The sequence below is a fragment of the Leptosomus discolor genome, chromosome 26 (genome assembly GCF_034619465.1).
Source record: "Leptosomus discolor isolate bLepDis1 chromosome 26, bLepDis1.hap2, whole genome shotgun sequence".
Lineage (NCBI taxonomy): Eukaryota > Metazoa > Chordata > Aves > Leptosomiformes > Leptosomidae > Leptosomus > Leptosomus discolor.
In genome coordinates this window covers 275,075-288,200 of record NC_141416.1, presented here as the reverse complement: position 1 = coordinate 288,200, position 13,126 = coordinate 275,075, and the positions used below count along the sequence as shown (strand labels likewise).

General features: G+C 63.4%; 1 protein-coding gene across 1 annotated transcript; it reads right to left on the bottom strand.

The window, feature by feature from the left end:
- Positions 1-5,030: 5,030 nt before the first annotated feature.
- PRCC (proline rich mitotic checkpoint control factor) lies at positions 5,031-12,294 on the bottom strand. Its single transcript, XM_009949754.2, has 7 exons — positions 11,752-12,294; positions 9,608-9,655; positions 8,591-9,175; positions 7,984-8,076; positions 7,332-7,475; positions 6,939-7,004; positions 5,031-6,684 (listed from the first exon to the last, which is right to left on the bottom strand). Exons 1-7 carry the CDS (start codon positions 12,292-12,294, stop codon positions 6,598-6,600), a joined length of 1,566 nt encoding a protein of 521 aa, XP_009948056.2. The 3' UTR covers positions 5,031-6,597.
- Between the last annotated feature and the right edge of the window lie 832 nt (positions 12,295-13,126).

Here is a 13,126-nt window from a genome sequence, read left to right as displayed (position 1 = left end):
GGTGTCACCTGGGTGTCACCTGGGTGTCACCCCCGGTGCCACCCCTCTGCCCCACGCCACCTTCCCGTGACGTCTCCCCGTCGTGTGAAGGCTCTTGCGGCTTCGGTTGCTGCTTCCTGCCCTTTGCAGGCAGCGGAGGCGCGAGTGCAGGCAAGGAGGCAGCGCTGCCCGTCCTGCCAGCCCAGCCGTCCCCTCGGCCACGGCCATGGACTCCTGGGTCCCTGCGTGGCCAGACAGAGGTAGGCGCCTGGGCTGGGGGATCGGGGCTGGGGTCTGCCCAGGGTTGTATCGGTGCCGAGATGGGAAGCAAAAGGCCAAGGAGCAAAACCCGAGCGGGGGGGAGCCGGGATGGGTGAACACTGGGGTGATCCGGGGGTGTACCCCCACCCAAAGGCACGATGGGGCAGAGGACAACCGAGTGTGGGGAGAAGGCACGGAGTCCCCTGCCCATCGCGGCCCTTCCAGGCAGGTCTTACCCCCTTCAAAGGGGGGAATCCAGCCCAGAAGTTCCCACGGAGCAAAGCTGGGCTTTAAGCCCGTTTCAAGTCCGATTTGACCCATTTTCACCCCAGGAGCGTGGGGTTTAAGAACAACATCCCACCCTGGCGAGCAAAGACCCCCCCCAAGGCCGAGATGCTGGGGTGGGGGTACAGGGATGAGCCACCCCTGCCTCCACCCAGGACCCGCGCCTGGCTGGGGGACCACCACAAACCAGGGACAACAGCATTGTCCCCAACTGCCTGACCATACCCGGGCAGGACCTGACGTGAATTGGCCTCCCTGCGGTTTGGGTTGTTTTGTTTCGTTTTGTCAACAACCTCCCTGCCTTCCCCTGCCTGCCAGGGTGCGGGGACGGGCTGGACGCAGCAGCGGGTTAAAGGTGGCGACGAGGTGCCACATGTGTCCCCCTCGGCTGTCCCCGTCCCCCCAGCTGGACCCCCCCCACTCTCAGATGAGCCTCGACCAGCTCCTCTGACTCAGCTTTGTCTCCCGGATCGAACCAGCCCCAGCCTCTTCCACCCCCTCAAGCATCTGCTGTGGATTAACGTTGTTTTGCCGAGCGTTGGTGGCTCGGGGCCGAGCTCGGGGTCCCTCGGCAGCCGCACGCAGAGCCCTGAGCCCGCTGCCACCTCACTCCCCTTCCCGGGGCTGACCCGACACCCCAAGGACTTTTGGGGGGCTGGGGGATTTATACAGCTTCCCTTCTCCAGCCCCCCACTCAGTTCACAGGTCCCTGGGGCTTTTGTCCTCCCTCCCTTCTCGTCACACGGGTCCAGGGTGGTCTCCTGGGGAGAAGCAGGGTGATCAGCCCTAGGATGGGGGCACAAGGCGAGGGTGCCCCTCACGCAGGCTGTGGGCAAAACCCCCACATCCCAGTGCCTCCTGGGTAGCAGAGGGCCAGCTCAGAGCCCCAAGGGAGGCTTCGCTGGCCTAAGGCTTTTTCTCCCCGCTCCCTGGGACAGGGGACCCCAGGGATGACAACCATCCCCTCTTCAGCACCTTCAAACCCATCCGTGAGGACAACACAGCCAGTGCCAAGCCAGGACACAACACGACCCCGGTCCAGCCCCAGGGAGCAGAGCAGCCCCCAGGACACCATGACACACACCACAGGGTAGGACACAGGGCTGCAAAGCATCCGTGTCCCCTCATGTCCCCACCCCAGCACCCCCCGAGCTCACACACCCATGGGGACTGTGTCCTCCCGGGCTGCATCAGGAGCCCCCCGCGGGCAGCACAGCAGCCTCAGGGCACATCCTCACCCGAGCCCCCAGCCCCTCTCCCCTTCCCTCCAGGTCCCACCAGGATCCTGGCCATCCCCACTGGGCTGGTCCCCGCCGGAGGGGGACCGACGGCCGGAGCTGGTGGCCCTGCGTGCCCGGACGAGGCTGTGGTTCGAGCAGACGCAAGCCGGGAGGCTGGGAGCCGAGGGCGAGCTCCCAACCTGGTTCCATGGCTTCATCAGCCGGAGGTGAGCATGGGGTCCCCTTCAGCATCCCCACCCCTGGGCTCCGAAACAGGGGAGCCAGACCCTGGACCCCATGAAGGGGGTGATGGTGAGCGGCTCTGGGCACCTTCCCACAGGGAGACGGAGGAGCTGCTGCAGGATCAGCCCCTGGGCTGCTTCCTGGTCCGCTTCAGCGAGAGCACAGTCGGCTTCGTCCTGTCCTACAGGTGAGGGACCCCCACCCCGCCCGAGGGACCGACACGCCGGGTCCCCTTCCCACCCGCTGTGCCGACCCCATCCCTTCTCCCCCCCAGGGGTAGGGATCGTTGCCGGCACTTTGTCCTGGACCAGCTGCCGGACGGGCGGTACGTGATCCTGGGGGAGCGGAGCGCCCACGCCAAGCTGGCCGACCTGCTGCGGCACTACACGGCCGCCCCCGTCGCGCCGTACCACGAGTTCCTGACGGTGCCGTGCGGATGGGTGAGGACCCGGCCCCTCGTTAGTCCCTGCAGCCAAAACAGTGGATCCAATCCTGCTGCAGGGCCACGGCGGGGGGATCGTCCCAAGCTGGGGAAACCAGAGCCAAGGGACATCCAAGCATCACAAAAGCCGGGGTTGGCACCGCAGCCGGCAGCGAGGAGCCGGGCGGCGGGCAGCACACCTGCGGTGTGCCCAGCACCCGGTTGGGTCCGCCCCGGACCACGCACCCAGCCCGGTACCTCTCTTCTCTCATTGCAGGAAGACAAGGCCCAAGGAGGGAGGCGGACGCCATCCGGCAGCGATGCTGCGTGTTCCCCACTGAGCGAAGCGCCAGCAAACCTCCCGGTGTACGGCGCCGTGTCCAAGGGGCCCCCAGGAGCCAGGCAGGCAGCCACGGAGCCCAGCGCCGAGGGAGGGTCCTCCAGGGAGGTAAAGGCAGGACAGAGGCGATGGAGGAATTTTCGCCTGGCCAAAACTCTCAGGAGGCAGCCGGGGTGGGGGACGCCACTGCAGCCACCAAGGACCCCCTCCCAGCCCTCACCTCTGACCTGTCTCATCTCTTCCACAGGCTCCCAGCGTCCCCCCACCGCTCCCAGCCAAGGCCAGCTCCTTGGCGGCAGCTCAGGGGCCGCACAGCCTCCCCGGTGGTGGGGCAGCTCCTGAAAGTTCCTACGCTTGGGTGCGCCAAGAAGCCGTCTCCGCCGAGCCGCCCGTGCAGCCCGACGCCAAGTACCAGCAGCTCGTGCGCTTCCACACCTATGCCGAGCCCCACGAGGGCATCGCCCCCGACACCACCACCTCCCGCCCGCTGGAAGAACCCATCCCCTTCTACGCCATGGGACGGGGCTCGAGCCCCAGCGCCGGCCCCGAGGAGAACGTCTACTCCGAGGTGGCGCTGGCCCGGCAGGATCTGCCCGCTCCGCTCCCCAGGGGGACCCGAGGCACCTTCTCCACGCTGCCCCCCCAACCCCGCGCTCACCACCGGCTCTTCCGCAGCACGTCCAGCCAGGCTTCCAAGAGGCAGCAGCTCCCGGCGGCTCCCACCGCGGGCGGGAAGGAGAGAGGAGCCTCCAGGCCGGCCGTGGAGGTGTGTGTCCCCAGGGCAGGTCGGGCCGTGGAGCCGCTCGTCGCTCTCGAGCTCAGTCCCGACGCGGCGACACCTCCCATAGGGTCTGGTGGGTCGGGGTTTGCTCCACACCACGGCCACGGGGCGGGGAGAAGGGGGTCCCCTGCCCAGGGCTCCACGCTGAAGCAACGGTCCCCAACCCACAGCCAAAGCGGGGGCAAAGCTGAGGGCCGGGAGGGTGAAGGACCAACTCTCGGGTCCCCGGCGGGGCTGTCGCGTCCCCCCTCCCGGCGCGATCCCACGGCCATTTCCCTTCGCCTCCCTCAGGGCAGGCCGAGGCCTGGGCTGGAGTTCAACGACCCCGTTTACGGCTGGAGGACGAGCGCGGCGAAGCGAGCGGCCGCCCCCGCGGGGCAGGGGGGCCCCGACAACGTTTACGAGCAGCTTTCTGGAGACCGTCTCTGAGCCGCCCAGCACAGGTCGGTCCAAGAGAAGACCCAGCTCTGCGGCTCCTTCACCGCCGAAGGAAGCCCTCAGGCCCGGGAAGGGAGGTCCGAGGCCGCGGTTGGCCTCTCCAAAGACCACCAGTGCCCCAGCCATACCAGTCTGCTCCACGCTGGGATTCCCACACCCTTCCCAAGGCAGCAGCTTCCCAAACCCTGCGAGATGGTTAAGAAGGGACCAGATTTAATTTTTCTTTAAACACGTTCAGAACGAGACTGCTATTCACAGAATGAGGGCGGTTTTACAGCAAAACCAGAGGCGGGTTTCGGGCACAGCTGGTGCATCCAGCCCGATCTTAAACTGGCCGCAAGCTGGAGCAACACCAGCCGCACCGAACATCACCAGGCCGGTGCTGACACTGCCCAGCCCCGTTTCCTCAGCCACATCCACGGGACAGCACCAAGCCCGAGGATCCAACTCAGCTGCCAGGTCGGTGACACCGACCTGGGCCTCCTTGTTTTGCCTGAAACAGCACCAAGCCAAGGGGCACCTGGGGAGAGCCAGAGCCCCACGCTCGGATGCGCTGGAGCTTCCAGACAGGGAGAGAAACGGGCACGAGCCTATGTTTCCCCAAGAGCCTGCGTCGTTGTGCTCTCCAACGGCCAAAAGCGGAGTCAGCCGCGGCTCCTGTCCCCGTAACTCCCCTCTAGTGCTAGAAAGGAGCCACTACACGCGGCCACGGAAAGAGAAAAGGGGAACCCACGAGATCTGGCCTCTCCGGGAGCCCCGGAGGCCACCAGGGTCGCTGAAGGTGAGTTTGGGGGCGCGCGAGACGGAGCCTCCCACTCTGCCCTCAACGCTGCCACCGCCGGGAGCCGCCTCCCCGCACTCCGAGGGCGAAGCTCGGCGGTTCCAGCAGAGCCACCGCGGGGAGCGCGACCCGCCGCCGGGGCTGGCGACCAGCAAACGCCCTCGGAGCAGCGCTGGCTCCGAAAGAGGGGCTGCCGGGGGGGGCGCTTCAGCCCTTGCTGGGGGAGGGGAGCAGGAAACCCACCGCCTCGAGCAGCCCGCGCTGGAAACAGGGGGGGTCGGTTCGTTTAAAAGTTTATTCCTTTATCAAATCTCTTCTCCGAGGATTTTGCTGTACATACAAGATATGAATAAATTACTCAACAGTAACTTTATTCTGGTCGCGCAAATACTCCAAAGGGGCTCTGCAAAGTACTAAAACATCCAGGGAACTAAACTAGAAATCAGGTAAAATATTCTAAGAAAAGACTTCATTCATGGGGGGTCGTTCGCTTGTTTTTAACGGGCAACACGGGAGAAAAAACCCCTCTTGGGAGTTTTTCCCAAACAGAATAACGACTGTGAGCTGTTTGAGCGGCAGCAAACAGAACCCCCCGTGGCGGGGATGCGAGTTCATCACCAGACCAGCTCCCCGCGCCCTTCGGCGTCACGCGCTTTGGTGAACAACAAACCGCGCGAGGCCGCCGAGATTTGGCTAAAGCGGCGCGGGCCCGGCCAGCAAGGCTGCACATGATTTGCAGTTGTATCACCTCGACTGAACACCTTAAACAAAAGAAAGATTTTCGTTTGAAAAAGTTAAGGCTGGACACTGTCTCCTCTTCCCAGCCAGGAGGGTAAAGTTAACGCTTAAACAAGCTGGGGGGGGAACCCCAAAAGAATTAAATAAACGTCCAGTTGGCAGCTTCCATCTGCAGCTGCTCGGAGGAAATCCTGCTGCTTCACCCGCCGAGCTCGCTGCGCCGGGTGGCACTGGGGACACTCGGCTCAAGGAGCAGCCTGGGACAGCACTGCAGGCCGTGGGGCAGGGGGAGGAGGAAAGAGGGGGGGAAAAAAAAAAAAAGGGAAGAGAAACGTACGTACACACATGGGTCACGTGTATCCAAAAGCCCTCAGCAGCGGCTCGTGCCGGGCGAGATCCTCTCTGCTGTTTGTGCGTTCCACAGTCGGGGCGTTCCCACCTCTGCTGCAAGCTCTGACCTGTAAAGGAGCTTCCCTTCCCCGCGGTTTGAGGCGTACGGGCTGGTGGAGCTGGGAACAAAACCACTAACCGAGCCACACTTCAAAAGGAAAAAAAAAAAAAAAATCAACAAAGGAAAAAAAAGATCCCAAAACGAGGAGCACTGGATTTCCTCGGCCGTGAGTCTGCGGGACGTCTCAAATAAAAGGATTAAAAAAAAAAAACCACCACCGCCAAGCCAGGCTTGCTCCTGAACCTCCCGTTCAGAAAGAAAAATCACCACTGCCAACGCACAGCGAGTCCAGGAAAGGAGCAAAGGGGGAACTGGAAGTTTATTGAGACTCTGCCGAAGGTTCCAGGGCGAGGGGGCAGGGGGAGCAGCCCCTCTACCCGCAGGAGCCCAAGCCTCGCGCCAGGCACGTTCCCTGCGGCCGCCCGTCCCCGGCCGGACGGAAGGGGCTCGAGCGGGACCTTCCACGTCACCGTTCACAAGGAGGGAGGGGAAGGATGACAGTCTCGGGACCGGCTTGCATTAAACCTTCCTCCTGCCGGGCATCCTCCCGCCCGCCGAGCGGATCCCGTCGTGCCCGGGGCCTCGCTGGTCTGCAGAAGGCCGGGAGGAGCCTGGCCCGGGGGGCACCCGGGCCGAGAGCCAAAGGTGGGACAGCGGCGCTAGAACCCGTATTTGGCCTGAGTCTGGCGGCGGCTGAGCTTGTTTTCAGACCACGTGTTTTTCAGTTCCAGTTCCCTTTCCTTGGCCTGCAGGGACGGAGAGGAAGAACGTCAGCTGCCGCTCCCCCCCCGGCGGGGCTGCGCCCCCCTGCGCCCCCACGGGTCGCCCAGCGGCCCCGGTCCCGGAGCCAGCCCCGCTCTCTCGAGGGGGGCCTGAATCCAGCGGGAGGTGGAGGCGCCTCCTCGCACCCGCAGCCCCCGCAGGGAGCCGGGCGGGAGGGGAAGAGCGAAGCAAAGCAGAAAGCGAGCCAAGAGCTGGGTGCCAGCGGGAGGGCACTCACCTGATGGATCAGGTAGGTGATCTGGTGTTTTCTCCTCTGCTGTCCCGTGGGCTGATCTCCTTTTTTCTAGAAAGCAAAACCAGGCGAACTGTGAGGCCTGGGAAGACACCGAGCCAGAGGGCGAAACAAGAGCTTGCGCAAAGCCGCTTCCAGAAGCGTTTGTTTCATCTGAAATGGTTCTGGGGTTGACCCCCAGTTCCTGGGCTGACCAGTTCCTGGCTGGTCCTTCCCACCTGCACACCGGGACTACGCTTTGAGCTCCTCTCATGTATCCAGCACACACACAAGGGTCTCTGTCCCCCACCCTGGCAATGGAAGAGCATCTCCTACAGCTCCAGGCGGGGCCGAAACCAGAACGGAACCGAGGTCTCCGCAACCCCAGCCTGCCCGTACCTTGCTGAACGACTTCATGGTCTTCTCCTCCGTTAAGGATTTGGTCAGCCACTGCTGGGCACCGCTCAGCTGATCGTCACCTTTGATATCCACGAAGTTGATCTCTTCCCTCCCTCGGTTCCGCTTGCCCTGCAGGCGTTTGAACTGGAAGGAGAACGGGGACAACCGCAGTCAGGCACGCACGCCCCGCACCGACGCTCACCCGAAATAAGTAAAGGGAGACGAGGTCTGAGCCTGAGCTCCCCAGCACGGGACAGGCCAAACATTTTTCCAACAGGACTTTTTTTTTTTTTCCCCCCAAGATCACTGTGTCTTAAAACTGCTCAGCACGAGGGTTATAACCTCGTTCTCCCACGCAGTTAAACAGCACTTAGTCTGGCTCAGAACACCCTCGGGCTCCTGGGTCTCTGCCCCACGAGAACAAGACGGGGCTCGGTGGAAATAACAAACATCCCCTACTGTGGAAAAGCAAACCCAAACCCGACCGGAGCAGCAGCCCAACACCGCCCGTATCCGCAGACCCCACGGGACCACCCGGCCCAACTGGCACGAGCCGCGCTGGTGGGGCAGGACCGCGGCTGCCAAGGGGGTCCCATGTTCTGGCAGAGCCCAAACGCGACCCCCGCGGCGGGACGGACGGTGAAGCACCAACCGCTTCGTCGTCTATGAAGGAGTCGGTGCTCGTCTCCTGCGTCGGCGCCTGGGCTGGTTCCGCCTCCTGGTAGTACCCACCGCCGTAGTAATCCTGCCGGCGAGAGCAAGACCAGCTCTGTCACGGGAGCGAAGCGAGACCGAGCTCGGAGCTACCACCCACCGGCGCCCCTCGCCCCGCGAGCTGTCGCTGTTCCTCCCCCCGAGGGATTTCACTGCACCTCCGGGGAGCACAGCACGGGTACCTCCCCCCAGGGCCAGCCCAAGTGATTAATCCCGTCTCTGGCACTACTGGGGATGTTTTTTCAGACCCAATACTTTGCTGAATTACTAGAAACAACCTGGCTTCAGCCCCGATTCCGCAGCCTGACACCACCAGGGGCGGCTGCGCAGGGACATCCGGGACCAAGCGCAGTCATTAAACATTGATCCAGCAAAGAGCCTCTGCGGCGCCCGTGCCAGAGCAACCCTGCGGTGCCAAGTGCTGCGGGTCTCTGCTCCTCGGCCCAGCTGGCTCGGAGGGGTCAGACCCCCGAAGGCGCAGCCCGCTCCAGGAGCCAATTCGGAGCCCCTCGCTCAGCGCTTCCCCCCGCAGCCAGCCAACCCACCTGGTAATAGGCACCAGTCGCACCAGCCTCGCCATAGGCAGGGAACTGGCTGTACGGGTGGCTGCCGTAGTCCTCCCCGGGTTTGGGGGCCCAGCTGGGCTGAGCACCGCTGGAGCCCGCGCCCGTCTTGAACTCCAGAGGGGCGTTAGCCGCGGCGTCCTGGAATTGGGGCTCCGGCTCTGTGCCGGGCGGCGGGTCCTCCGACCCCACCGCGCCGGAGTACGCGTACGTCTCGGCCGCCCCGGCGCTGGGCTCGCTCCTGTCAGACAGGGAGAAGTAGTTCTCCGGCTCGACGTCTTCGTCGCTGTCGTCCTCCTCCTGCGTGATCTGCTTGGTTACCTGCAGGGCAGCGCTCTTCGCCGCAGCTTTGATGGCAGAGGGAGACGGAGTCGTGGGCACCGCCGGCTTGGGCAGAGCTTTGGTTTTGGAAGAAGAGCCCGGGGCCTTGGCGGGCTTTGAGTCGGAGGCGTTTTCTCCCGCTTTCCTCGAGAAAGCGTACGGCAAAAGCAGCCGATTGGTCTCTTTCACCGTCAGATTTTTGGGTTGGGGAAGCAAAGCGGACAAGCCAGAGCCCTCGCCACGTCCCTGGTGAGTTCCGTGCGGGGCAGAGGGTTCACAGAAACAAGAGACACGAGTGAGATCCGTTCAGTTTCCCCAACTGCCCCCCAATCAGCTCCCCCAGCTCTGACAACACCCATTGCTCAGCGCAATCGTTGGCCGCTTCGAACCCGCCGCGGGGCGTTCTGGCACCGACGGTCGGTGGGGCCATGAAGGGACACACGGTGCTTGCAAACACCTGCCAGCTTCCCACATCAACACCAGTTTTTCTGAGATTTGAATGCGTGAAATTGCCCCACATAAGGGACTGAACACCCCAGGGGACTGCAGGGATTTTCTACGTGAAAAGCCACGCGCCAGTCGGGGCGGCTGACAGACGCGAGCGGCAGCCCAAGATCTGTCGCGCTCAAACGCTTCTGTCCCCTGAAACTTTTTTAACTGAACATCCCAGGCATTTACCTGAAGAGGATTTTTCTTCTTGGCTGGTTCATCTTCCTCTGAATCTGACTGAGAAAGAAAAAGAGAGCTCAGCACCACTTGAGGGGTTGCGGGAAAAAGCCCACCCGCTGCCTGCGGTGACGCAGCCCTGGGTTCGTCACCTGCCGAGCTCAGGCGCAGCAGGGGGACGCGGTCCAGCCCTCCTTCAGCCCTGCTGACGCCCCTACGCCAGGGCGAAGCAGGACAAAAGCCTGCCCTGGTTACTGCTACGAGAGAGAAACAAACCGGAGCACGGCGCTGGCCGCCGCGGCCAGAAGGACGAGCTGCTTCTGCCGGGAAACCTGCGGCTCTGCGAGCCAGGCTCTTACAGCAAACCCTCCTCAGAGCAACCCAGCCACAGCCCAACACTCGAGCTCATTTATGCAACTAATGGAACAACAACAACAGAAAGACTCACCAAACCAAAATCTCGTTTTTTCAAGGCTGCTCTGAGGCAGAGCGGGTGGGCAGAGAAACTCAGCTTCTACATACTTGGCTCCTGCCAGAAACTGGCATTCAGAAAGCCAACAGCTCAAGTATTTATGTATTTTTTTTTCAATACATCACAGGAAAAAAAACCTAAAACAAGGCAGGGAACAGCAGCTGCACCACCGAAGGGCAGCGCTCTCAAAGCGCCCGACGCCGTGACGTCACTAGAGGGGCAGCACAAAACGGGGTAAAAATCCACTGTGGGGATCAACGGGGAACTGTTCCCAGCAACGCTGGGAGGTGCTAAATATCCATTTAAAAGCGGGGTGGGAAGTCTGGTCGTCTCTGGCATCAGCAAAGGCCCTTCACGTCTTTAGAGCTCTGCGGAGGTTACGGGAAGCGAGCTCCTCTGCCTGCCCACTGCCTGAATTATAAAACAGGGCAAGGACAGACGGTGCGCAGGTAATGGGGAGTCAGGAGCTGCCACAAACCCCGCGTGCTGCGCTCGGCAGGGAGGGAGGAGACGAAGCCGAGGGCCCAGGAGCAACCCACGGGTGCAAACAAGAGGGACGGGAGGAATTGGAAGGAGGGAAGGAGCGAGGACGCCAGGCAGAGGGCAAGGGACTTCCAGGGATCCCAAACAGGAACCGCTCGGCCCAGCTCTGGTTTTGAGGTACTTTTTTTCTCTTTGCCCTGGCATGAGGAATTCTGGCTCTGGAATGTGCCAGACCTGCGAGTGCGGCTCAGGGAGGGCCGGGACGCCGGCCTCCTCCCACCCTGCTCTCCCCACAGGCTGCTCTTCCAGCTTCATTTCAGCTCCCCCAGGCCCACGGTGCCGGCAGACCACTATCAATTGGCGCCGTTTATAACCCCCTACAGTCAAATCTCTTCCTCCAGCTCCCTGTCCCCGTGGAAATGACACCCAGCTCCGCAGCACAGCTCTTCCCTGCAGCCAGAGGCACTCACGTCTCGCCAGACCGAGGCCAGACGCGGCCGCAGTCACCTCCGCGCCACGACAGGGACGTCCCAGAGCGAAAGGGCAGAGGGGAGAGAAGGAAAACTGGTCAAGACCCAGAAAAAGGAAAAGAGGGGGCAGGGACCTGCCTTTCCCTGCTCTCGCTGCCTTTGATGCTCAGGCGCCCTGTAAAGCACAGGGCACTGCAAACACAAAAAAATCACAAGCCAAGAGGGAAATGGTTACCTAAAAGTCTAAAAGCCTTTAGATAAATAAGCAATAAATTGACAGGGAAAAAAAAATCTATCAATTGCACAGCAAACAAACAAAAAAAAAAAAAAAAAAAAAGACTTTTTTGGGAGACCCACCCCGCGCAAGGCCACACAGCTCCACATCATCAACTCGTTAACTGCAGTAATAAATAAGGGTGCAGATAATCTGGGTTTTGCTGCATTACAATTATAAATAAGGTTTCTATATCAGTTTAATTCTGCAAAGCGCTTTAGGATTAGGGCTGGCAGCGGGGACAAATCTCCCCGTCGATGCCTCAACAATGGGTTTTGGTACTTTATGATGGGAGGAAGCGAGGAAAGAGATGCTGTGATTTACAGGCAAACAAATCCATTGGGGGGGGGGGGGGGTGCTCCAGGGAGAGTATTTCACGCACGAAGGCGCTCCTTCTCGGGAGGGCTTGAGCGGGGACCCCCTCCCCAGCATGGCTGGTGGTTTGTTTCATACTCACATCTCCCTCGTGCAACTCGGGCGCCGTGATCCGCACCGGCTCTGTCCTCTTCTTCGGCTTGGGGAGGCTCAAATCCCCGGGCAGAGCAGCAGAGGCCGAGACAGGAGGGGGCAAGTTGAGGGTAGAGGCAGCGGTCGTGGTGGCAGCGTTCCTCGGGGGGGGCAGGAGGAGCCCCCCCAGCCTGGGCTGCTCCCCGCTCCCGGTCCCGCTGGAGGCCGGCTCGGGCAGGCTGACGGCCGAGGCCTGGGCCGGGCTCATGGCCGGCGGAGGGGTGCTGAAGCCCCTCATGCCAGGCGGAGGGCCCATCAGGAAAGGAGGGGGCGGCCCGCCGTGGGGCGGCGGCAGCAGGGGGAAGCCGCTGCCCAGCGGCTGGTGAGGCGGGGGCAGCGCGGGGGCTTTGGGGGGAGGTAAGGTGGCGAAGAGCCCCCGGGCCGGGGGCTGCTGGGCTGCGGCAGGAGGAGGAGCGGTGGCTTCCTCCTCCTCGCCCACGGCCTCCTCCGCATCGCTCTCCTCTTCGCTGCTGGCATAGGCCACCAGGGACATGGCCCCCCGAGGAGGGCGGCCCTCCGCGGGCAGGAGCCGCTACGCGAGGCCGAGGATCCGCCCTCCCGGCTAGGCCGCGCCGCCGCGCCTTCAGCGACCGTAGCGGGGAGGAAGGGGAGGGTGGGGGCGAGGCTAAGCCGCCATGGCAGCCCCACCTCCGGGCAGCGGCGGGGCCGCGGGCTCGGAGAAGCGGCGAGGCGGCCCAGCGCCCAGCTCCGCGCCCAGCGCGCCGCGCTCCCAGATAATGGCTGCCGGCAGCGCCCCCCCTCCCCGCGCCTCGGCGCCGTCGGACTACAACTCCCGGCGTGCTCCGCGCATGCCCCACCGCCCGCCTCCCGGCGCTCCCCGCCGCGCCGCACCACGGAAAATGTAGTCCGAGGCGCCAGCCGGCGGGACCACCGCTCCCGGCGTGCCCCGCGAACCGGGGGGCGAGGCCGAGGGGACGGGACCTGACATGGCGGGGGAGCGGGAAGGCCCCGGGGAGCCCGGACGGGGCGGGGGGAGCTAGTGAGGAGGTGTTGGGGGCAAGGCCAGGCCTGGCCCACTAGGCTTGGCCATACCAGGCCAGGCTAGGCCTGGCTAGGCCTGGCTAGGCCCTGAGGTAAAGCGCGGCCTAGCCCCGGTGGAGGCCGCGAGGGCCCCAGGCCTCCCCTAAAAGCCCCTGAGGAGGCCGGGGACGGACTGAGCCGTGGGCCGAGGAGGGGCTGGCGCAGCGCGGCCTCCTCAGAGTCGTTCCTAGCGGGGGGCGGCTGGAAGCGGCCTGCCCGAGCCTCACACACGCACACACACCCCCTTCCGCGGGGGAGAACCAGCGGGGCCTCCCCCAAGCTTC

Coding starts and splice junctions, on each gene's coding strand:
- PRCC (XM_009949754.2), bottom strand. CDS start 12,294: ATGTCCCTGGTGGCCTATGCCAGCAGCGAAGAGGAGAGCGATGCGGAG. Junction 7,005..7,331: donor CCATGAAGTCGTTCAGCAAG/GTACGGGCAGGC, acceptor TTTGCTTTCTAG/AAAAAAGGAGATCAGCCCAC. Junction 6,685..6,938: donor TCACCTACCTGATCCATCAG/GTGAGTGCCCTC, acceptor CCGTCCCTGCAG/GCCAAGGAAAGGGAACTGGA.